This window comes from Phyllobates terribilis, unplaced genomic scaffold (assembly GCF_046119375.1).
Source record: "Phyllobates terribilis strain yellow unplaced genomic scaffold, ASM4611937v1 Scaffold_3__8_contigs__length_932513732, whole genome shotgun sequence".
In the NCBI taxonomy this organism is placed as follows: domain Eukaryota; kingdom Metazoa; phylum Chordata; class Amphibia; order Anura; family Dendrobatidae; genus Phyllobates; species Phyllobates terribilis.
The window spans coordinates 15,318,756-15,343,918 of record NW_027362763.1 but is presented as its reverse complement, the minus strand read 5'-3'; the positions used below and the strand labels follow the sequence as shown (position 1 = coordinate 15,343,918).

The following is a 25,163-nucleotide window of genomic DNA, read 5'->3' as shown; positions in this document are numbered from 1 at the left end:
CAAGAAAGTGAAAGAATTGGGAGCGCAGGTGGTCTTCTCATCCATCCTCCCAGTGGATGGCCATGGAACAATGAGGTGGAATAAGATTCTACAGGTGAACAACTGGCTACGTCGATGGTGCCGTCAACAAGGATTTGGATTTCTGGATCACGGAATGAATTACCTATACGATGGACTACTTGCTAGAGATGGGGTGCACCTTACGAAGACTGGAAAACATGTATTTGGAAGTCGCCTTGCTACACTCATCAGAAGAGCTTTATACCAGAACAATGTGGGAAGGGAAGCAAAAGGCCAGAAAAAGCCGTACAGCTGACAAATACTATTGAGATCTCTGCTACTGGAAGTGGAAAAGAAGAACAAAGACAAAACAATTTAAATAATAAAAATATGGGAGGAAGAGAAACCAATCACAAACTAAAATGTTTTTATACAAATGCACAAAGCATGGGCAACAAACAAGGAGAATTGGAACTACTAATGCAGGAAAAGGAATATGATGTCTTTGGAATCACTGAAACTTGGTGGGACGATACACATGATTGGAATAAAAGGCTAAAAGGATACAACTTATTTGCAAGAAACAGACTTGATAAACGAGGAGGAGGTGTCGCATTGTATGTTAGAAAAGCGAATATCTGCACAGAGATTGAAGCTTCAGAGACTGGGAGTTCTGTGGAAACTGTTTGGGTAAGAATACAAGGAGAGAACAACGGAAAGGACACCATTGTAGGCATTTACTACAGGCCACCTGGGCAAGCTGAAGATATGGATGAACTCTTTATGTATCAAATGACCAAGTTCTCCAAAAAATATGACGTAGTGGTCATGGGAGATTTCAACTATCCAGACATTTGTTGGGAATCTCTCTCAAGTAAAACTAACAGGTCAAGCAAATTCTTATCCTCTCTTGCTGACAACTTTATCTTCCAAAAGGTAGGGGAGAAAACAAGGGGATCTGCTACTTTGGATCTAATCCTTATAAACAGGGAGGAAATGGTTGAGGAGGTAAAGGTGGCTGGGACCCTAGGAGGCAGCGATCATGCTATTATAGAATTTTGGATAACTAGAGGAGGAAGACATGTGAAGACTCAAACTTCAAGGTTAGATTTTAGAAAGGCAGATTTTAAGAGACTCAGAAAGAGAATAGGAGGGATCCAATGGCTGGATGTCCTTAAGGACAAAAATGTCCAGGAAGGATGGGAAATTTTTAAAAATGAGATTCTCAAAGCACAATCGTTAACAATCCCGAAAAGTAGGAAGAATGGGAAGCATTTAAGGAAACCAGGATGGATGAACACAGAACTTAAACACATGCTAAAAAGAAAGAAAGAAATGTTTATTAAATGGAAAGAGGGAGGCATATCTAAAGAAGATTATAATGCAGTCTGCAGATCCTGCAGGGCACGTATCAGGTTAGCTAAAGCTGACAATGAATTAAGGCTTGCAAGAGATGTCAAAAGCAATAAAAAAGGATTTTGGGGGTATGTCAAAAGTAAAAGAAAAGTCAAAGATGCTATAGGATTTTTACAGGATGAAAATGGAGAAATGGTAAGAGAGGATGTTGAGAAGGCCGAACTTTTTAATTCCTATTTTGCATCTGTTTTCTCTCAGAAAGAAAATGTAACATCAACTGATCTTCACTGTCCTTTTAAAGGAATAGAGGAATCCAAGTTATCTGTAAACCGAAAGATTGTGAGGGAATATTTAGCTAACATAAATGAGTTCAAGTCTCCAGGTCCAGATGAATTACACCCCAGAGTACTGAAGGAGATCGTAGAAGAAATTTTAGAACCACTCTCCATAATCTTTGAAAATTCTTGGAGAACAGGAGAAGTCCCAGAAGACTGGAGAAGAGCAAATGTTGTTCCTATCTTCAAAAAGGGGAAGAAGGTGGACCCAGGGAACTATAGGCCGGTGAGTCTGACTTCTATACCAGGAAAGATCTTTGAACAAATTATTAAACAACATGTATGTAAGTACATGGATAAGAATGAAGTGATTAACCAGAGTCAGCATGGGTTTGTAACTAACAAGTCATGTCAGACTAACTTAATTTCCTTCTATGACAGAATCACTGACTGGGTGGATCAGGGAAATGCTGTAGATATAGTATATCTTGACTTCAGCAAAGCATTTGACAAAGTATCTCACACCATCCTTATTGAAAAAATGACCAAGTATGCAATGGACCAGGCAACTGTTAGGTGGATTCATAACTGGCTTAGTGATCGGACTCAAAGGGTGGTTGTAAATGGCTTCACATCCAGCTGGATGAATGTCTCAAGTGGGGTACCACAGGGCTCCGTCCTGGGACCTGTATTGTTCAACATCTTTATCAATGATTTAGATGAAGGAATTGAGGGTAAACTGATTAAATTTGCTGATGACACAAAGCTAGGAGGGATAGCTAATACTAGAGAAGAGAGAGAGAGGATTCAAAAAGACCTAAATAAACTGGAGCAGTGGGCAGCAACCAACAGAATGGTTTTTAACAGGGAAAAATGCAAAGTACTACATCTGGGCAATAAAAATGAAAAAAGCATATACAGAATGGGAGGAATAGAGCTAAGCAACAGTACATGTGAAAAAGACTTAGGTATACTAATAGATCATAGACTGAACATGAGTCAACAGTGTGATGCAGCAGCAAAAAAGGCAAATACAGTTCTGGGATGTATTAACAGAAGCATACAGTCTAGATCACGTGAAGTCATTATCGGTCTTTACTCCTCTTTGGTCAGACCTCATCTGGAATACTGCGTCCAGTTTTGGGCACCACATTTTAAAAAAGACATAGACAAACTGGAGCAAGTTCAGAGAAGAGCGACCAGAATGGTGACTGGTCTGCAAACCATGTCCTATGAGGAACGGTTGCAGGATTTGGGAATGTTTAGCTTGCAAAAAAGAAGACTGAGAGGAGACTTAATAGCTGTCTACAAATATGTCAAGGGCTGTCACATTGTAGAAGGATCATCTTTATTCTCATTTGCACAAGGAAAGACTAGAAGCAATGGGATGAAACTAAATGGGAGGAGACACAGATTAGATATTAGAAAAAACTTTTTGACAGTTAGGGTGATTAATGAGTGGAACAGGCTGCCACGAGAGGTGGTGAGTTCCCCTTCAATGGACGTCTTCTAACAGAGGCTGGACAGACATCTGTCTGAGATGATCTAGTGAATCCTGCTTTGAGCAGGGGGTTGGACCAGATGACCCAGGAGGTCCCTTCCAACTCTACCATTCTATGATTCTATGACTGCAGCAGAGAAAGCTGGGAGAGAGAGACAGACCCCAAAAGACTGCAGCAGAGAAAGGTGGGAGAGACAGACCCCAAAAGACTGCAGCGAAAGCTGGAGAGACAGACCCCAAAAGACTGCAGAGAAAGCTGGAGAGACAGACCCCAAAAGACTGCAGCGAAAGCTGGAGGGACAGACCCCAAAAGACTGCAGCGAAAGCTGGAGGGACAGACCCCAAAAGACTGCAGCGAAAGCTGGGAGAGACAGACCCCAAAAGACTGCAGCGAAAGCTGTGAGAGACAGACCCCATAAGACTGCAGCGAAAGCTGGGAGAGAGAGACCCCAAAAGACTGCAGCGAAAGCTGGAGAGACAGACCCCAAAAGACTGCAGCGAAAGCTGGGAGAGACAGACCCCAAAAGACTGCAGCGAAAGCTGGTAGATACAGACCCCAAAATACTGCAGCGAAAGCAGGTAGAGACAGACCCCAAAAGACTGTAGCGAAAGCAGAAGAGACAGACCCCAAAAGACTGTAGCGAAAGCTGGAGAGACAGACCCCAAAAGACTGCAGCGAAAGCGGGAGGGACAGACCCCAAAAGACTGCAGCGAAAGCTGGAGGGACAGACCCCAAAAGACTGCAGTGAAAGCTAGTAGAGACAGACCCCAAAAGACTGCAGAGAAAGCTGGGAGAGACAGATCCCAAAAGACTGCAGAGAAAGCTGGGAGAGACAGACCCCAAAAGACGGCAGCGAAAGCTGGTAGAGACAGACCCCAAAAGACTGCAGAGAAAGCTGAGAGAGACAGACCCCAAAAGACTGTAGCGAAAGCTGGAGAGACAGACCCCAAAAGACTGTAGCGAAAGCTGGAGAGACAGACCCCAAAAGACTGTAGCGAAAGCTGGAGAGACAGACCCCAAAAGACTGCAGTGAAAGCTGAGAGAGACAGACCCCAAAAGACTGCAGCGAAAGCTGCGAGAGACAGACCCCAAAAGACTGCAGCGAAAGCTGGAGAGACAGAACCCAAAAGACTGCAGAGAAAGCTGGAGAGACAGACCCCAAAAGACTGCAGCGAAAGCTGGGAGAGACAGACCCCAAAAGACTGCAGCAAAAGCTGGGAGAGACAGACCCTAAAAGACTGCAGCGAAAGCTGCGAGAGAAAGAACCCAAAAGACTGCAGCGAAAGCTGGAGAGACAGACCCCAAAAGACTGCAGAGAAAGCTGGAGAGACAGACCCCAAAAGACTGCAGCGAAAGCTGGTAGATACAGACCCCGAAATACTGCAGAGAAAGCTGGAGAGACAGACCCCAAAAGACTGCAGCGAAAGCTGGAGGGACAGACCCCAAAAGACTGCAGCGAAAGCTGGAGGGACAGACCCCAAAAGACTGCAGCGAAAGCTGGAGAGACAGACCCCAAAAGACTGCAGAGAAAGCTGGAGGGACAGACCCCAAAAGACTGCAGCGAAAGCTGGGAGAGACAGACCCCAAAAGACTGTAGCGAAAGCAGAAGAGACAGACCCCAAAAGACTGTAGCGAAAGCTGGAGAGACAGACCCCAAAATACTGTAGCGAAAGCTGCGAGAGACAGACTCCCAAAAGACTGTAACGAAAGCTGGGAGAGAGAGACCCCAAAAGACTGTAGCGAAAGCTGGAGGGACAGACCCCAAAAGACTGCAGAGAAAGCTGGTAGAGACAGACCCCAAAAGACTGCAGAGAAAGCTGGTAGAGACAGACCCCAAAATACTGCAGCGAAAGCAGGTAGAGACAGACCCCAAAAGACTGCAGCGAAAGCAGGTAGAGACAGACCCTAAAAGACTGTAGCGAAAGCCGGAGAGACAGACCCCAAAAGACTGCAGCGAAAGCCGGAGAGACAGACCCCAAAAGACTGTAGCGAAAGCAGAAGAGACAGACCCCAAAAAACTGTAGCGAAAGCTGGAGAGACAGACCCCAAAATACTGTAGCGAAAGCTGCGAGAGACAGACTCCCAAAAGACTGTAACGAAAGCTGGTAGAGACAGACCCCAAAATACTGCAGCGAAAGCTGGTAGAGACAGACCCCAAAATACTGCAGCGAAAGCTGCGAGAGACAGACCCCAAAAGACTGTAGCGAAAGCTGGTAGAGACAGACCCCAAAATACTGCAGCGAAAGCTGGTAGAGACAGACCCCAAAATACTGCAGCGAAAGCTGCGAGAGACAGACTCCCAAAAGACTGTAGCGAAAGCTGGTAGAGACAGACCCCAAAATACTGCAGCGAAAGCTGGTAGAGACAGACCCCAAAATACTGCAGCGAAAGCTGCGAGAGACAGACCCCAAAAGACTGCAGCGAAAGCTGCGAGAGACAGAGCCCAAAATATTGCAGCGAAAGCTGGGAGAGACAGACCCCAAAAGACTGCAGCGAAAGCTGCGAGAGACAGACCCCAAAAGACGGCAGAGAAAGCTGGGAGATGGAGACCCCAAAAGACTGCAGCGAAAGCTGCGAGAGACAGACCCCAAAAGACTGTAGCGAAAGCTGGAGAGACAGACCCCAAAAGACTGTAGCGACAGCTGGAGAGACAGACCCCAAAAGACTGTAGCGAAAGCTGCGAGAGACAGACCCTAAAATACTGTAGCAAAAGCTGCGAGAGAAAGACCCCAAAAGACTGCAGAGAAAGCTGGTAGAGACAGACCCCAAAATACTGTAGCGAAAGCTGGTAGAGACAGACCCCAAAATACTGCAGCGAAAGCTGGTAGAGACAGACCCCAAAAGACTGTAGCGAAAGCTGGAGAGACAGACCCCAAAAGACTGTAGCGAAAGCTGGAGAGACAGACCCCAAAAGACTGTAGCGAAAGCTGGGAGAGACAGACCCCAAAAGACTGTAGCGAAAGCTGCGAGAGACAGACCCTAAAATACTGTAGCAAAAGCTGCGAGAGAAAGACCCCAAAAGACTGCAGAGAAAGCTGGAAGAGACAGACCCCAAAAGACTGTAGCGAAAGCTGGAGAGACAGACCCCAAAAGACTGTAGCGAAAGCTGGAGAGACAGACCCCAAAAGACTGTAGCGAAAGCTGGTAGAGACAGACCCCAAAATACTGCAGCGAAAGCTGCGAGAGACAGACTCCCAAAAGACTGTAGCGAAAGCTGGTAGAGACAGACCCCAAAATACTGCAGCGAAAGCTGCGAGAGACAGACTCCCAAAAGACTGTAGCGAAAGCTGGTAGAGACAGACCCTAAAATACTGTAGCAAAAGCTGCGAGAGAAAGACCCCAAAAGACTGCAGAGAAAGCTGGAGAGACAGACCCCAAAAGACTGTAGCGAAAGCTGGAGAGACAGACCCCAAAAGACTGCAGAGAAAGCTGGAGAGACAGACCCCAAAAGACTGTAGCGAAAGCAGGAGAGACAGACCCCAAAAGACTGTAGCGAAAGCTGCGATAGACAGACCCCCAAAGACTGCAGCGAAAGCTGGTAGAGACAGACCCCAAAATACTGCAGCGAAAGCTGGTAGAGACAGACCCCAAAATACTGCAGCGAAAGCTGCGAGAGACAGACCCCAAAAGACTGCAGCGAAAGCTGGAGGGACAGACCCCAAAAGACTGCAGCGAAAGCTGGTTGGACAGACCCCAAAAGACTGCAGCGAAAGCTGGTAGAGACAGACCCCAAAAGACTGCAGCGAAAGCTGGAGGGACAGACCCCAAAAGACTGCAGAGAAAGCTGGCAGAGACAGACCCCAAAATACTGCAGCAAAAGCTGGGAGAGACAGACCCCAAAAGACTGCAGCGAAAGCAGGTAGAGACAGACCCCAAAATACTGCAGCGAAAGCTGGTAGAGACAGACCCCAAAATACTGCAGCGAAAGCTGGTAGAGACAGACCCCAAAAGACGGCAGCGAAAGCTGGTAGAGACAGACCCCAAAAGACTGCAGAGAAAGCTGAGAGAGACAGACCCCAAAATACTGCAGCGAAAGCTGGAGAGACAGACCCCAAAAGACTGTAGCGAAAGCTGGAGAGACAGACCCCAAAAGACTGTAGCGAAAGCTGGAGAGACAGACCCCAAAAGACTGCAGTGAAAGCTGAGAGAGACAGACCCCAAAAGACTGCAGCGAAAGCTGCGAGAGACAGACCCCAAAAGACTGCAGCGAAAGCTGGAGAGACAGAACCCAAAAGACTGCAGAGAAAGCTGGAGAGACAGACCCCAAAAGACTGCAGCGAAAGCTGGGAGAGACAGACCCCAAAAGACTGCAGCAAAAGCTGGGAGAGACAGACCCTAAAAGACTGCAGCGAAAGCTGCGAGAGAAAGAACCCAAAAGACTGCAGCGAAAGCTGGAGAGACAGACCCCAAAAGACTGCAGAGAAAGCTGGAGAGACAGACCCCAAAAGACTGCAGCGAAAGCTGGTAGATACAGACCCCGAAATACTGCAGAGAAAGCTGGAGAGACAGACCCCAAAAGACTGCAGCGAAAGCTGGAGGGACAGACCCCAAAAGACTGCAGCGAAAGCTGGAGGGACAGACCCCAAAAGACTGCAGCGAAAGCTGGAGAGACAGACCCCAAAAGACTGCAGAGAAAGCTGGAGGGACAGACCCCAAAAGACTGCAGCGAAAGCTGGGAGAGACAGACCCCAAAAGACTGTAGCGAAAGCAGAAGAGACAGACCCCAAAAGACTGTAGCGAAAGCTGGAGAGACAGACCCCAAAATACTGTAGCGAAAGCTGCGAGAGACAGACTCCCAAAAGACTGTAACGAAAGCTGGGAGAGAGAGACCCCAAAAGACTGTAGCGAAAGCTGGAGGGACAGACCCCAAAAGACTGCAGAGAAAGCTGGTAGAGACAGACCCCAAAAGACTGCAGAGAAAGCTGGTAGAGACAGACCCCAAAATACTGCAGCGAAAGCAGGTAGAGACAGACCCCAAAAGACTGCAGCGAAAGCAGGTAGAGACAGACCCTAAAAGACTGTAGCGAAAGCCGGAGAGACAGACCCCAAAAGACTGCAGCGAAAGCCGGAGAGACAGACCCCAAAAGACTGTAGCGAAAGCAGAAGAGACAGACCCCAAAAAACTGTAGCGAAAGCTGGAGAGACAGACCCCAAAATACTGTAGCGAAAGCTGCGAGAGACAGACTCCCAAAAGACTGTAACGAAAGCTGGTAGAGACAGACCCCAAAATACTGCAGCGAAAGCTGGTAGAGACAGACCCCAAAATACTGCAGCGAAAGCTGCGAGAGACAGACCCCAAAAGACTGTAGCGAAAGCTGGTAGAGACAGACCCCAAAATACTGCAGCGAAAGCTGGTAGAGACAGACCCCAAAATACTGCAGCGAAAGCTGCGAGAGACAGACTCCCAAAAGACTGTAGCGAAAGCTGGTAGAGACAGACCCCAAAATACTGCAGCGAAAGCTGGTAGAGACAGACCCCAAAATACTGCAGCGAAAGCTGCGAGAGACAGACCCCAAAAGACTGCAGCGAAAGCTGCGAGAGACAGAGCCCAAAATATTGCAGCGAAAGCTGGGAGAGACAGACCCCAAAAGACTGCAGCGAAAGCTGCGAGAGACAGACCCCAAAAGACGGCAGAGAAAGCTGGGAGATGGAGACCCCAAAAGACTGCAGCGAAAGCTGCGAGAGACAGACCCCAAAAGACTGTAGCGAAAGCTGGAGAGACAGACCCCAAAAGACTGTAGCGACAGCTGGAGAGACAGACCCCAAAAGACTGTAGCGAAAGCTGCGAGAGACAGACCCTAAAATACTGTAGCAAAAGCTGCGAGAGAAAGACCCCAAAAGACTGCAGAGAAAGCTGGTAGAGACAGACCCCAAAATACTGTAGCGAAAGCTGGTAGAGACAGACCCCAAAATACTGCAGCGAAAGCTGGTAGAGACAGACCCCAAAAGACTGTAGCGAAAGCTGGAGAGACAGACCCCAAAAGACTGTAGCGAAAGCTGGAGAGACAGACCCCAAAAGACTGTAGCGAAAGCTGGGAGAGACAGACCCCAAAAGACTGTAGCGAAAGCTGCGAGAGACAGACCCTAAAATACTGTAGCAAAAGCTGCGAGAGAAAGACCCCAAAAGACTGCAGAGAAAGCTGGAAGAGACAGACCCCAAAAGACTGTAGCGAAAGCTGGAGAGACAGACCCCAAAAGACTGTAGCGAAAGCTGGAGAGACAGACCCCAAAAGACTGTAGCGAAAGCTGGTAGAGACAGACCCCAAAATACTGCAGCGAAAGCTGCGAGAGACAGACTCCCAAAAGACTGTAGCGAAAGCTGGTAGAGACAGACCCCAAAATACTGCAGCGAAAGCTGCGAGAGACAGACTCCCAAAAGACTGTAGCGAAAGCTGGTAGAGACAGACCCTAAAATACTGTAGCAAAAGCTGCGAGAGAAAGACCCCAAAAGACTGCAGAGAAAGCTGGAGAGACAGACCCCAAAAGACTGTAGCGAAAGCTGGAGAGACAGACCCCAAAAGACTGCAGCGAAAGCTGGAGGGACAGACCCCAAAAGACTGCAGAGAAAGCTGGAGAGACAAACCCCAAAAGACTGCAGAGAAAGCTGGAGGGACAGACCCCAAAAGACTGCAGCGAAAGCAGAAGAGACAGACCCCAAAAGACTGTAGCGAAAGCTGGAGACAGACCCCAAAATACTGTAGCGAAAGCTGCGAGAGACAGACTCCCAAAAGACTGTAACGAAAGCTGGGAGAGAGAGACCCCAAAAGACTGTAGCGAAAGCTGTGAGAGACAGACCCCGAAATACTGCAGCGAAAGCTGGGAGAGACAGACCTCAAAAGACTGCAGCGAAAGCTGGGAGAGACAGACCCCAAAAGACTGCAGCGAAAGCTGGGAGAGACAGACCCCAAAAGACTGCAGCGAAAGCTGGAGGGACAGACCCCAAAAGACTGCAGCGAAAGCTGGTTGGACAGACCCCAAAAGACTGCAGCGAAAGCTGGTAGAGACAGACCCCAAAAGACTGCAGCGAAAGCTGGAGGGACAGACCCCAAAAGACTGCAGAGAAAGCTGGCAGAGACAGACCCCAAAATACTGCAGCAAAAGCTGGGAGAGACAGACCCCAAAAGACTGCAGCGAAAGCAGGTAGAGACAGACCCCAAAAGACTGTAGCGAAAGCCGGAGAGACAGACCCCAAAAGACTGCAGCGAAAGCTGGAGGGACAGACCCCAAAAGACTGCAGCGAAAGCTGGAGGGACAGACCCCAAAAGACTGCAGCGAAAGCTGGAGGGACAGACCCCAAAAGACTGCAGAGAAAGCTGGGAGAGACAGACCCCAAAAGACTGCAGCGAAAGCTGGGAGAGACAGACCCCAAAAGACTGCAGCGAAAGCTGGAGAGACAGACCCCGAAATACTGCAGCTAAAGCTGGAGGGACAGACCCCAAAAGACTGTAACGAAAGCTGTGAGAGACAGACCCCATAAGACTGCAGCGAAAGCTGGGAGAGAGAGACCCCAAAAGACTGCAGCAGAGAAAGGTAGGAGAGACAGACCCCAAAAGACTGCAGCGAAAGCTGGAGAGACAGACCCCAAAAGACTGTAGCGAAAGCTGGAGAGACAGACCCCAAAAGACTGTAGCGAAAGCTGGAGAGACAGACCCCAAAAGACTGTAGCGAAAGCAGGAGAGACAGACCCCAAAAGACTGTAGCGAAAGCTGCGATAGACAGACCCCCAAAGACTGCAGCGAAAGCTGGTAGAGACAGACCCCAAAATACTGCAGCGAAAGCTGGTAGAGACAGACCCCAAAATACTGCAGCGAAAGCTGCGAGAGACAGACCCCAAAAGACTGCAGCGAAAGCTGGAGGGACAGACCCCAAAAGACTGCAGCGAAAGCTGGTTGGACAGACCCCAAAAGACTGCAGCGAAAGCTGGTAGAGACAGACCCCAAAAGACTGCAGCGAAAGCTGGAGGGACAGACCCCAAAAGACTGCAGAGAAAGCTGGCAGAGACAGACCCCAAAATACTGCAGCAAAAGCTGGGAGAGACAGACCCCAAAAGACTGCAGCGAAAGCAGGTAGAGACAGACCCCAAAAGACTGTAGCGAAAGCCGGAGAGACAGACCCCAAAAGACTGCAGCGAAAGCTGGAGGGACAGACCCCAAAAGACTGCAGCGAAAGCTGGAGGGACAGACCCCAAAAGACTGCAGCGAAAGCTGGGAGAGACAGACCCCAAAAGACTGCAGCGAAAGCTGGAGAGACAGACCCCAAAAGACTGTAGCGAAAGCTGGAGAGACAGACCCCAAAAGACTGTAGCGAAAGCTGGAGAGACAGACCCCAAAAGACTGTAGCGAAAGCAGGAGAGACAGACCCCAAAAGACTGTAGCGAAAGCTGCGATAGACAGACCCCCAAAGACTGCAGCGAAAGCTGGTAGAGACAGACCCCAAAATACTGCAGCGAAAGCTGGTAGAGACAGACCCCAAAATACTGCAGCGAAAGCTGGTAGAGACAGACCCCAAAAGACTGCAGCGAAAGCTGGAGGGACAGACCCCAAAAGACTGCAGCGAAAGCTGGTTGGACAGACCCCAAAAGACTGCAGCGAAAGCTGGTAGAGACAGACCCCAAAAGACTGCAGCGAAAGCTGGAGGGACAGACCCCAAAAGACTGCAGAGAAAGCTGGCAGAGACAGACCCCAAAATACTGCAGCAAAAGCTGGGAGAGACAGACCCCAAAAGACTGCAGCGAAAGCAGGTAGAGACAGACCCCAAAAGACTGTAGCGAAAGCCGGAGAGACAGACCCCAAAAGACTGCAGCGAAAGCTGGAGGGACAGACCCCAAAAGACTGCAGCGAAAGCTGGAGGGACAGACCCCAAAAGACTGCAGTGAAAGCTGGGAGAGACAGACCCCAAAAGACTGCAGCGAAAGCTGGAGGGACAGACCCCAAAAGACTGCAGAGAAAGCTGGGAGAGACAGACCCCAAAAGACTGCAGCGAAAGCTGGGAGCGACAGACCCCAAAAGACTGCAGCGAAAGCTGGAGAGACAGACCCCGAAATACTGCAGCTAAAGCTGGAGGGACAGACCCCAAAAGACTGTAACGAAAGCTGTGAGAGACAGACCCCATAAGACTGCAGCGAAAGCTGGGAGAGAGAGACCCCAAAAGACTGCAGCAGAGAAAGGTAGGAGAGACAGACCCCAAAAGACTGCAGCGAAAGCTGGAGAGACAGACCCCAAAAGACTGTAGCGAAAGCTGGAGAGACAGACCCCAAAAGACTGTAGCGAAAGCTGGAGAGACAGACCCCAAAAGACTGTAGCGAAAGCAGGAGAGACAGACCCCAAAAGACTGTAGCGAAAGCTGCGATAGACAGACCCCCAAAGACTGCAGCGAAAGCTGGTAGAGACAGACCCCAAAATACTGCAGCGAAAGCTGGTAGAGACAGACCCCAAAATACTGCAGCGAAAGCTGCGAGAGACAGACCCCAAAAGACTGCAGCGAAAGCTGCGAGAGACAGAGCCCAAAATATTGCAGCGAAAGCTGGGAGAGACAGACCCCAAAAGACTGCAGCGAAAGCTGCGAGAGACAGACCCCAAAAGACTGCAGAGAAAGCTGCGAGATGGAGACCCCAAAAGACTGCAGCGAAAGCTGGTAGAGACAGACCCCAAAATACTGCAGCGAAAGCTGCGAGAGACAGACCCCAAAAGACTGTAGCGAAAGCTGAAGAGACAGACCCCAAAAGACTGTAGCGAAAGCTGGAGAGACAGACCCCAAAAGACTGTAGCGAAAGCTGGGAGAGACAGACCCCAAAAGACTGTAGCGAAAGCTGCGAGAGACAGACCCTAAAATACTGTAGCAAAAGCTGCGAGAGAAAGACCCTAAAATACTGTAGCGAAAGCTGGAGAGACAGACCCCAAAAGACTGTAGCGAAAGCTGGAGAGACAGACCCCAAAAGACTGTAGCGAAAGCTGGGAGAGACAGACCCCAAAAGACTGTAGCGAAAGCTGCGAGAGACAGACCCTAAAATACTGTAGCAAAAGCTGCGAGAGAAAGACCCTAAAATACTGTAGCGAAAGCTGGAGAGACAGACCCCAAAAGACTGCAGAGAAAGCTGGGAGATGGAGACCCCAAAAGACTGCAGCGAAAGCTGGTAGAGACAGACCCCAAAATACTGCAGCGAAAGCTGCGAGAGACAGACCCCAAAAGACTGTAGCGAAAGCTGGAGAGACAGACCCCAAAAGACTGTAGCGAAAGCTGGAGAGACAGACCCCAAAAGACTGTAGCGAAAGCTGGGAGAGACAGACCCTAAAATACTGTAGCAAAAGCTGCGAGAGACAGACCCCAAAAGACTGTAACGAAAGCTGGAGAGAGAGACCCCAAAAGACTGCAGAGAAAGCTGGAGAGACAGACCCCAAAAGACTGTAGCGAAACTGTGAGAGACAGACCCCAAAAGACTGCAGCGAAAGCTGGAGGGACAGACCCCAAAAGACTGTAACGAAAGCTGGGAGAGAGAGACCCCAAAAGACTGTAGCGAAAGCTGTGAGAGACAGACCCCATAAGACTGCAGCGAAAGCTGGGAGAGAGAGACCCCAAAAGACTGCAGCAGAGAAAGGTGGGAGAGACAGACCCCAAAAGACTGCAGCGAAAGCTGGAGAGACAGACCCCAAAAGACGGTAGCGAAAGCTGGAGAGACAGACCCCAAAAGACTGTAGCGAAAGCTGGAGAGACAGACCCCAAAAGACTGTAGCGAAAGCAGGAGAGACAGACCCCAAAAGACTGTAGTGAAAGCTGCGATAGACAGACCCCCAAAATACTGCAGCGAAAGCTGCGAGAGACAGACCCCAAAAGACTGCAGCGAAAGCTGGTAGAGACAGACCCCAAAAGACTGCAGCCAAAGCTGGGAGAGACAGACCCCAAAAGACTGCAGCAGAGAAAGGTGGGAGAGTAAGACCCCAATACCAAAATACTGCAGCAGTTAATGCAGAGAAAGGTGGTCCTACAAAGTACGGAATCAGGGGGCTGAATACTAACGCACGGCACAATGATCAGATTTGTATAATAATCAGTGACCTCGTATCATTTCCTTTACTCCTCACTAATACTCGTTACTTTGTGTCACAGAAAATCCCAATAAGATTGAACATTGGTTTGTGGCTGTAACGTGAAAAATGTGGAAAAGGTGACGGGGTGTGAAGAGTTGAAGGCAGCGTCGCACAGCCAGCACAACCAGAACAGCCAGAACAGCCAGAACAACCAGAACAGCCAGCACACCCAGTACACCCAGCACAGCACAGCCAGCACAACCAGAACAGCCAGCACACCCAGTACACCCAGCACAGCCAGCACAGCCAGAACAGCCAGCACAGCCCAGCACAACCAGAACAGCCAGCACACCCAGTACACCCAGCACAGCCCAGCACAGCCAGCACAACCAGAACAACCAGAACAACCAGCACACCCAGTACACCCAGCACAGCACAGCCAGCACAACCAGAACAGCCAGCACACCCAGTACACCCAGCACAGCCAGCACAGCCAGAACAGCCCAGCACAACCAGAACAGCCAGAACAGCCAGCACAGACAGCACAACCAGAACAGCCAGCACACCCAGTACACCCAGCACAGCACAACCAGAACAGCCAGCACAACCAGAACAGCCAGCACAGCCCAGCACAGCCAGCACAGCCAGCACAACCAGAACAGCCAGAACAACCAGAACAGCCAGCACACCCAGTACACCCAGCACAGCACAGCCAGCACAACCAGAACAGCCAGCACAACCAGAACAGCCAGCACACCCAGTACACCCAGCACAGCCAGCACAACCAGAACAGCCAGAACAACCAGAACAGCCAGCACACCCAGTACACCCAGCACAGCACAGCCAGCACAACCAGAACAGCCAGCACACCCAGTACAGCCAGCACAGCCAGAACAGCCAGCACAACCAGAACAGCCAGAACAGCCAGCACAGACAGCACAACCAGAACAGCCAGCACACCCAGTACACCCAGCACAGCACAACCAGAACAGCCAGCACAACCAGAACAGCCAGCACAGCCCAGCACAGCCAGCACACCCAGCACAGCCAGCACAGCCAGCACAACCAGCACAACCAGAACAGCCAGAACAACCAGAACAGCCAGCACACCCAGTACACCCAGCACAGCACAGCCAGCACAACCAGAACAGCCAGCACAACCAGAACAGCCAGCACACCCAGTACACCCAGCACAGCCAGCACAGCACAGCACAGCCAGCACAACCAGAACAGCCAGCACAACCAGAACAGCCAGCACACCCAGCACAGCCCAGCCCAGCCAGCACAACCAGCACAACCAGAACAGCCAGCACACCCAGCACAGCCCAGCCCAGCCAGCACAACCAGAACAGCCAGAACAACCAGAACAGCCAGCACACCCAGTACACCCAGCACAGCACAGCCAGCACAACCAGAACAGCCAGCACAACCAGAACAGCCAGCACACCCAGTACACCCAGCACAGCCAGAACAGCCCAGCACAACCAGAACAGCCAGAACAGCCAGCACAGACAGCACAACCAGAACAGCCAGCACACCCAGTACACCCAGCACAGCACAACCAGAACAGCCAGCACAACCAGAACAGCCAGCACACCCAGTACACCCAGCACAGCCAGAACAGCCAGCACAGCCAGCACACCCAGCACAGCCCAGCACAGCCAGAACAGCCAAGCACAGCCAGCACAACCAGAACAGCCAGCACAGCCAGCACAGCACAGCCAGCACAACCAGAACAGCCAGCACAACCAGAACAGCCAGCACACCCAGTACACCCAGCACAGCACAGCCAGAACAGCCAGCACAGCCAGAACAGCCAGCACAACCAGAACAGCCAGCACAACCAGCACACCCAGTACACCCAGCACAGCACAGCCAGCACACCCAGCACAGCCAGCACAACCAGAACAGCCAGCACAGCCAGAACAGCCAGCACAACCAGAACAGCCAGCACAACCAGAACAGCCAGCACACCCAGCACAGCACAGCCAGAACAGCCAGAACAGCCACCACACCCAGCACAACCAGCACAGCCAGCACAACCAGCACAGCCAGCACAACCTGTACAGCCAGCACATCCAGTACAGCCAGAACAGCCAGCACACCCAGAACAGCCAGCACACCCAGCACAGCCAGAACAGCCAGCACAGCCAGCACACCCAGTACAGCCAGCACACCCAGTACAGCCAGCACAGCCAGCACAACCAGCACAGCCAGAACAGCCAGCACAGCCAACACACCCAGAACAGCCAGCACACCCAGAACAGCCAGCACACCCAGAACACCCAGCACAGCCAGCGTCACGCAGCACAGCCAGCACACCCAGAACAGCCAGCACACCCAGAACAGCCAGCACACCCAGAACAGACAGCACAGCTAGAACAGCCAGCACACCCAGCACATCCAGCACACCCAGAACAGCCAGCACAGCCAGAACAACCAGAACAGCCAGCACAACCAGCACACCCAGTACACCCAGCACAGCACAGCCAGCACAACCAGAACAGCCAGCACAGCCAGAACAGCCAGCACAACCAGAACAGCCAGCACAACCAGAACAGCCAGCACACCCAGCACAGCACAGCCAGAACAGCCACCACACCCAGCACAGCCAGCACAACCAGCACAGCCAGCACAACCAGCACAGCCAGCACAACCTGTACAGCCAGCACATCCAGTACAGCCAGAACAGCCAGCACACCCAGAACAGCCAGCACACCCAGCACAGCCAGAACAGCCAGCACACCCAGTACAGCCAGCACACCCAGTACAGCCAGCACAACCAGCACAACCAGCACAGCCAGCACAGCCAGAACAGCCAGCACAGCCAACACACCCAGAACAGCCAGCACACCCAGAACACCCAGCACAGCCAGCGTCACGCAGCACAGCCAGCACAGCCAGAACAGCCAGCACACCCAGAACAGCCAGCACACCCAGAACAGCCAGCACACCCAGAACAGACAGCACAGCTAGAACAGCCAGCACACCCAGCACATCCAGCACACCCAGAACAGCCAGCACACCCAGAACAGCCAGCACACCCAGCACAGCCAGCACACCCAGCACAGCCAGAACAGCCAGCACAACCAGCACAGCCTGCACAACCAGCACAGCCAGCACAACCAGCACAGCCAGCACAACCAGCACAGCCAGAACATCCAGAACAGCCAGCACACACAGAACACCCAGCACAGAGAGCACACACAGAACACCCAGCACAGCCAGCGTCACGCAGCACAGCCAGCACACCCAGAACAGCCAGCACAGCCAGAACAGCCAGCACACCCAGAACAGCCAGCACAGCCAGCACACCCAGAACAGCCAGCACACCCAGCACACCCTGAACAGACAGCACAGCCAGCACACCCAGTACACCCAGCACAGCCAGCACACCCAGAACAGACAGCACACCCAGGACACCCAGCACAGCCAGTACACCCAGCACAGCCAGCACACCCAGTACAGCCAGCACACCCAGTACAGCCAGCACACCCAGCACAGCCAGAACAGACAGCACACCCAGAACAGACAGCACACCCAGTACACCCAGCACAGCCAGAACACCCAGCACAGGCAGCACATCCAGAACAGCCATCACACCCATCACAGCCGTCACAGCCAGCACACCCAGAACAGCCAGCACACCCAGAACAGCCATCACACCCAGAACAGCCAGCACACCCAGAACAGCCAGCACAACCAGCACACCCAGCACAGCCAGAACAGCCAGCACACCCAGCACAGCCAGAACAGCCAGCACACCCAGCACAGCCATCACACCCAGCACAGCCAGTACACCCAGCACAGCCAGCACAACCAGCACAGCAAGCACAGCAAGCACAGCCAGCACAGCCAGTACAGCAAGAACAGCCAGCACACCCAGCACACCCAGAACAGCCAGCACACCCAGCACAGCCAGCACACCCAGAACAGCCAGCACACCCAGCACAGCCAGAACAGCCAGCACACCCAGTACACCCAGCACAGCCAGAACAGCCAGAATAGCCAGCACAGCAAGCACACCCAGCACAGCCAGCGTCACCCAGCACAGCCAGAACAGCCAGCACAGCCATCACACCCAGCATAGCCAGCACAGCCAGCACACCCAGCATAGCCAGCACAGCCAGCACAGCCATCACAGCCAGCACAGCCATCACAGCCAGAACAGCCAGCACACCCAGCACAGCCAGAACAGCCAGCACACCCAGAACAGCCAGCACACCCAGTACTCCCTGCACATCCAGCATAACCAGCACAGCCAGAACAGCCAGCACAACCAGCACAGCCAGAACAGCCAAAACAGCCAGCACACCCAGTACACCCAGCACAGCCAGCACAACGAGCCCAGCGAGCGTACCAGCACAGCCAGCGTAGCCAGCACACCCAGAACAGCCAGCACACCCAGAACAGCCTGCACACCCAGAACAGCCTGCACACCCAGAACAGCCTGCACACCCAGAACAGCCTGCACACCCAGAACAGCCTGCACACCCAGAACAGCCTGCACACCCAGAACAGCCAGCACACCCAGAACAGCCAGCACACCCAGAACAGCCAGCACAACCAGCACAGCCAGCACAACCAGCACAGCCAGCGTAGCCAGCACAGCCAGAACAGCCAGCACACCCAGAACAGCCAGTACACCCAGCACAGCCAGCACACCCAGTACACCCAGTACAGCCAGCACAGCCAGCACACCCAGAACAGCCAGCATAGCCAGCACACCCAGCACAGCCAGCACACCCAGAACAGCCAGCACACCCAGCACACTCAGAACAGCCAGCACAGCCAGAAAAGCCATCACACCCAGCACAGCCAGCACACCCAGAACAGCCAGCACACCCCGAACAGCCAGCACACCCCGAACAGCCAGCACACCCAGAACAGCCAGCACAGCCAGAAAAGCCATCACACCCAGCACAGCCAGAACAGCCAGCACACCCAGCACACCCAGAACAGCCAGCACACCCAGAACAGCCAGCACACCCAGAACAGCCAGCACACCCAGAACAGCCACGTAGCCAGCACACCCAGTACAGCCAGCACAGCCAGCGTCACGCAGCACAGCCAGCACACCCAGAACAGCCAGCACACCCAGAACAGCCAGCACACCCTGAACAGCCAGCACACCCAGAACAGCCAGCACACCCAGTACACCCAGCACAGCCAGAACAGACAGCACAGCCAGAACAGACAGCACACCCAGTACACCCAGCACAGCCAGTACACCCAGCACAGCCAGTACAGCCAGCACACCCAGCACAGCCAGAACACCCAGCACAGCCAGAACACCCAGCACAGCCAGAACACCCAGCACAGCCAGAACAGCCAGCACAGCCAGCACACCAAGTACACCCAGCACAGCCAGTACAGCCAGCACACCCAGCACAGCCAGAACAGCCAGCACACCCAGAACAGCCAGCACACCCAGAACAGCCAGCACACCCAGCACAGCCAGCACAACCAGCACAGCCAGCACACCCAGAACAGACAGCACACCCAGCACAGCCAGCACAACCAGCACAGCCAGTACAGCCAGCACAGCCAGCACAGCCAGCACAGCCAGCGTCACCCAGCACACCCAGAACAGCCAGCACAACCAGCACACCCAGAACAGCCAGCACACCCAGTACACCCAGCACAGCCAGCACAACCAGCACACCCAGCGCAGCCAGCACACCCAGTGCAGCCAGCACAGCCAGAACAGCCAGCACACCCAGAACAGCCAGCACACCCAGCACAGCCAGAACAGCCAGCACACCCAGTACAGCCAGCATACCCAGCACACCCAGCACACACAGAACACCCAGCACAGCCAGCGTCACGCAGCACAGCCAGCACACCCAGAACAGCCAGCACACCCAGCACAGCCAGAACAGCCAGCACAGCCAGTACACCCAGAACAGACAGCACAGCCAGTACACCCAGCACAGCCAGCACACCCAGTACACCCAGCACACCCAGTACAGCCAGCACAGCCAGAACAGCCAGCACACCCAGTACAGCCAGCACACCCAGTACAGCCAGCACACCCAGAACACCCAGCACAGCCAGCACAGCCAGCACACCCAGTACAGCCAGCACACCCAGAACACCCAGCACAGCCAGCACAGCCAGTACACCCAGCACAGCAAGCACACCCAGAACAGCCAGCACACCCAGAACAGCCAGCACACCCAGAACAGCCAGCACAGCCAGCACAACCAGAACAGCCAGCACAGCCAGAACACCCAGCACACCCAGAACAGCCAGCACACCCAGAACAGCCAGCACACCCAGCACAGCCAGCACAACCAGAACAGCCAGCACACCCAGCACAACCAGAACAGCCAGCACACCCAGCACAACCAGAACAGCCAGCACAGCCAGAACACCCAGCACACCCAGCACAGCCAGAACAGCCAGCACACCCAGCACAACCAGAACAGCCAGCACACCCAGTACACCCAGCACAACCAGAACAGCCAGCACAACCAGAACACCCAGCACACCCAGTACAGCCAGCACACCCAGTACAGCCAGCACAACCAGCACAACCAGAACAGCCAGCACACCCAGTACACCCAGCACAGCCAGCACAACCAGAACAGCCAGAACACCCAGCACACCCAGCACAGCCAGAACAGCCAGCACACCCAGCACAACCAGAACAGCCAGCACACCCAGCACAGCCAGCACAACCAGAACAGCCAGCACAACCAGAACACCCAGCACACCCAGTACAGCCAGCACAGCCAGAACAGCCAGCACACCCAGCACAACCAGAACAGCCAGCACACCCAGCACAGCCAGCACAACCAGAACAGCCAGCACAACCAGAACACCCAGCACACCCAGTACAGCCAGCACACCCAGTACACTCAGTACAGCCAGCACTCACCTTTCCGGAAAGCAAATCCCTTACAGTAGCACTCTAGAGCCCGACGAGAGTTGTTAGTCATCTCTAATAGATCTCCAGCCTGTAATATGCAAGAATGGATCAGGAATAATGCGACAGATCCAGAACAAGTTATAGACAGAAAACCAAAGAACGGAGCAGAAGTATCAGCCAAAGAATACAGATCTAGAACGATGGAGAGAAACCGATATGGATCTAGAAAAGGGAAGAGCGTGGAGAAATAAAGATCCAGAACATTAAAGGGATGAGGAATAAAAGTCTAGAACAAGATAGAAACAGTTATACAAGATATGGAAGGAAGCATTACCCTCAACAAAGAGGAAAGGCATCGAGAGAGAAGGGACTAAGGCTAAGAAAGGGGGGTCTAGAATCCGGCACAGACCGGGGGAGAAGGATCTAGAATCCGTCATAGTCAGGGGAGAAGGATCTAGAATCCGTCACAAGTCAAGGGAGAAGGATCTAGAATCCGGCACAGACCGGGGGAGAAGGATCTAGACTACGGCACAGACAGGGGGAGAAGGATCTAGAATCCGGCACAGACAGGGGGAGAAGGATCTAGAATACGGCACAGACCGGGGGAGAAGGATCTAGAATACGGCACAGACCGGGGGAGAAGGATCTAGAATACGGCACAGACCGGGGGAGAAGGATCTAGAATACGGCACAGACCGGGGGAGAAGGATCTAGAATCCAGCACAGACAGGGGGAGGAGGATCTAGAATCCAGCACAGACCGGGGAAGGATCTAGAGTCCGGCACAGACCGGGGGAGAAGGATCTAGAATCTGGCACAGACCGGGTGGAGAAGGATCTAGAATACGGCACAGACCGGGTGGAGAAGGATCTAGAATACGGCATAGACCGGGTGGAGAAGGATCTAGAATAAGGCACAGACAGGAGAAGGATCTAGAGTATGGCACAGTCAGAGGAGAAGGATCTAGAATACGGAACAGAGAGGAGGAGAAGGATCTAGAATACAGAACAGACAGGAGGAGAAGGATCTAGAATATGGCACAGTCAGGGGAGAAGGATCTAGAATACAACCCAAACACAAAGAGAAGCATCTAGAATATAGCGCAGACGGGTAGGATCTAAAATACGGCACAGACAGGGGGAGAAGGATCTAGAATCCGGCACAGACAGGGGAAGAAGGATCTAGAATCTGGCACAGGCGGGGGAGAAGGATCTAGAATCCGGCAAAGACGGGGGAGAAGGCTCTAGAATACGGCACAGACAGGGGGAGAAGGTTCTAGAATATGGCACAGACCAGGGGAGAAGGATCTAGAATCCGGCACAGACCGGGGGAGAAGGATCTAGAATCTGGCACAGACAGGGGGAGAAGGATCTCGTATACAGTACAGACTGGGGGGAGAAGGATCTAGAATCTGGCACACACGGGGAGAAGGATCTAGAATCCGGCACAGACCGGGGGAGAAGGATCTAGAATCCGGCACAGACCGGGGGAGAAGGATCTAGAATCCGGCACAGACCGGGGGAGAAGGATCTCGTATACAGTACAGACGGGGGGAGAAGGATCTAGAATCTGGCACAGACAGGGGGAGAAGGATCTCGTATACAGTACAGACGAGGGGAGAAGGATCTCGTATACAGTACAGACGGGGGAGAAGGATCTAGAATGAGGTGACTCCGTGGATGCAGAAAGTGGAGGTCATGGAGAGACAATTAACTCATTTCACAAAACGCTTCAATAAAAAAGTAACCGTACATCTGTCCCCGAGGATCTTTCTCCAGGACCGCAAACCTAGCCGTTAACGCTGTGTGGACTGAAGATCACACCGTATGAGCTTTGCAACCCAGTGGGATTACAGGAAAAGGAAGGCGAAGTGTCACACGGCTGTCTGTACACCAGGCGGACCAACTCACCCGCTCATAGAAGTCCCCCGTAATGAGGGCAGCAGTGACTCTCCCCATCAGCTCCGGCTCCAGCAGCAGCTGCTCCTGACCCATGCACAGTCTGGCCGCTTTGGCCGGGAGTCCTGCGCGGAGGTAGAGATGGACGGCAGCTACGTAGTCGCCCTCTTGCTCCCGCACTTCACCCGCTTTCTCCTCCTGGTGGCTGTCAGCGAGGTACTGTAAGTAGCTGCGCTTCAGGTTCTCCAGCTCCGGATGACCCTGAGGAACGAGGAAAACAGAAACGTTATCGAGTACACAGCCGCCCCGAAACTGGCCTGATGTGGAGGTGCATGCGTGCGTGCGCACACGAGGATCGCGCGATCACCGCCCCGACCAGGAGGAGCGTATGCGCAGGAGCACCCCGCAAGGACCGGCCCGACCAGGAGGTGCACGCGCGCAGGAGCACCGCGCGAGGACCGGCCCCGGCCTACAGGTGCGCACGCGCGCGAGGACCGGCCCCGGCCTACAGGTGCGCACGCGCGCGAGGACCGGCCCCGGCCTACAGGTGCGCACGCGCGCGAGGACCGGCCCCGGCCTACAGGTGCGCACGCGCGCGAGGACCGGCCCCGGCCTACAGGTGCGCACGCGCGCGAGGACCGGCCCCGGCCTACAGGTGCGCACGCGCGCGAGGACCGGCCCCGGCCTACAGGTGCGCACGCGCGCGAGGACCGGCCCCGGCCTACAGGTGCGCACGCGCGCGAGGACCGGCCCCGGCCTACAGGTGCGCACGCGCAGGAGCATCGCGCGAGGACCGGACCGGACTGGCCCGGCCTACAGGTGCATACGCGCAGGAGCATCGCGCGAGGACCGGACTGGCCCGGCCTACAGGTGCATACGCGCAGGAGCATCGCGCGAGGACCGGACCGGTCTACAGGTGCATACGCGCAGGAGCATCACGCGAGGACCGGCCCGACCTCGTGGTGTATACACACAGGAACGGGCGATGACCGGCCCAACCTAGTGGTGTATACACACAGGAATGGACGAGGGGTTCCTGCCCTCCTGTCTGTGACCATCAGTCTCTCGGGGGCATCTAGTGTCCTTATCTGACCCCGCAGTGGGGTTATACCTTCCCTGCTCTGATGATTCAAGGTCCCAACTACATGAATCTGACAGTTGGATTGTGTCCGGGTCTTTGGAGTCAGCAAGGCACTAAGATTCTGTACAGGGGCACGTCCGCGGGCAGCTCCCAGGATGTTTTTGGGACATCCCTTTTCACGGAATCCATTTTATAACGTTGGAGCATTTCCTGCTGAGTGTCAGATTGGGCTTTGGGAGTTCCTCCTGGTATCAGATCAGGATGACAACATCCACATAGTAATGGTCTACTCAATGCCACGTCGCTTCCAAATGGGCCGAGGAGTTTGTGCTCTGTAAGGAGTGCGGACATCCCACCACCCCAAACGGACATCAGCAAAGCCTGGTGCACAGGGCAGTCCTAACCTGTGGATGAGCAAGGAGCCCCCACAAAGCTTTATAGGCAAGATGAATCGAAGGAGGTCACGTTATGTTCGGGGTCCTGATCTCCCCCGGTTTCCAGTAGGGCAGCCGTCCATCCCTCGTACAGAGCCTTAATGTTGAGGTCAGCCAATAAGGTGACCGGAGTAGTTCAATTCCCTGCGCTTCTTGTAAACCCTCAGTAGTGTCCCTCAGATGAGGGAGGCCGGCAGCACAGTCCACAAGATATTACCCAAATGGACACTGATGTGTTGTGCCCAGCTATTAACACCAGATACAACTGCACGTCCCTTTAAGATGCAGACCTTTATGTATTGTAACATCCCTGGCGGCGTGCTGGCATGGCTTACTACCTCCCACCATGCAAGACCGCCATCTTACCTATCAATCCAGGCTGCACACTTTGCTCCAGTACCTGCTGTGTCTCTTGTCTGATTGCTTAGGGCGGCAGCACGGCTACTGCTTGATTCTTATAGTTACTGTGTGCGCACTCCTAATGCCTCCCCAGCCTATTGCTGCGAGTCACTGGATACTTAAACCCCCTTCACCCAGTAGGGGGGGCCTGAGCAACATTTTCAGTCAGTGTGTTCTGTGCAACTGAGTTGCCAGGTCCTGTCCTGTATCTTGTCTGTTTCCGCGCCTGGGGGCTGTATACCCAGGCCTGTTACCTGTATCTGTGACTTCTAGTCTGTTTCCGCCACCCTAGGGGCTGAGTTCTCAGGCTCGTTCCTGTAT

General features: G+C 53.2%; 1 protein-coding gene across 1 annotated transcript in view; it reads right to left on the bottom strand.

Annotated features, from left to right (window-relative positions):
* IFT172 (intraflagellar transport 172) overlaps positions 1 to 25,163 on the bottom strand; it is a 130,870-nt gene that overhangs the window by 32,181 nt on the left and 73,526 nt on the right. The window contains exons 22-23 of the mRNA XM_073673691.1: positions 22,941 to 23,189; positions 21,041 to 21,119 (exon numbers count right to left, since the gene is read on the bottom strand). Of these exons, the coding sequence (XP_073529792.1) occupies positions 21,041 to 21,119; positions 22,941 to 23,189 (328 nt within the window). The remainder of the gene's footprint in view (positions 1 to 21,040; positions 21,120 to 22,940; positions 23,190 to 25,163) is intronic.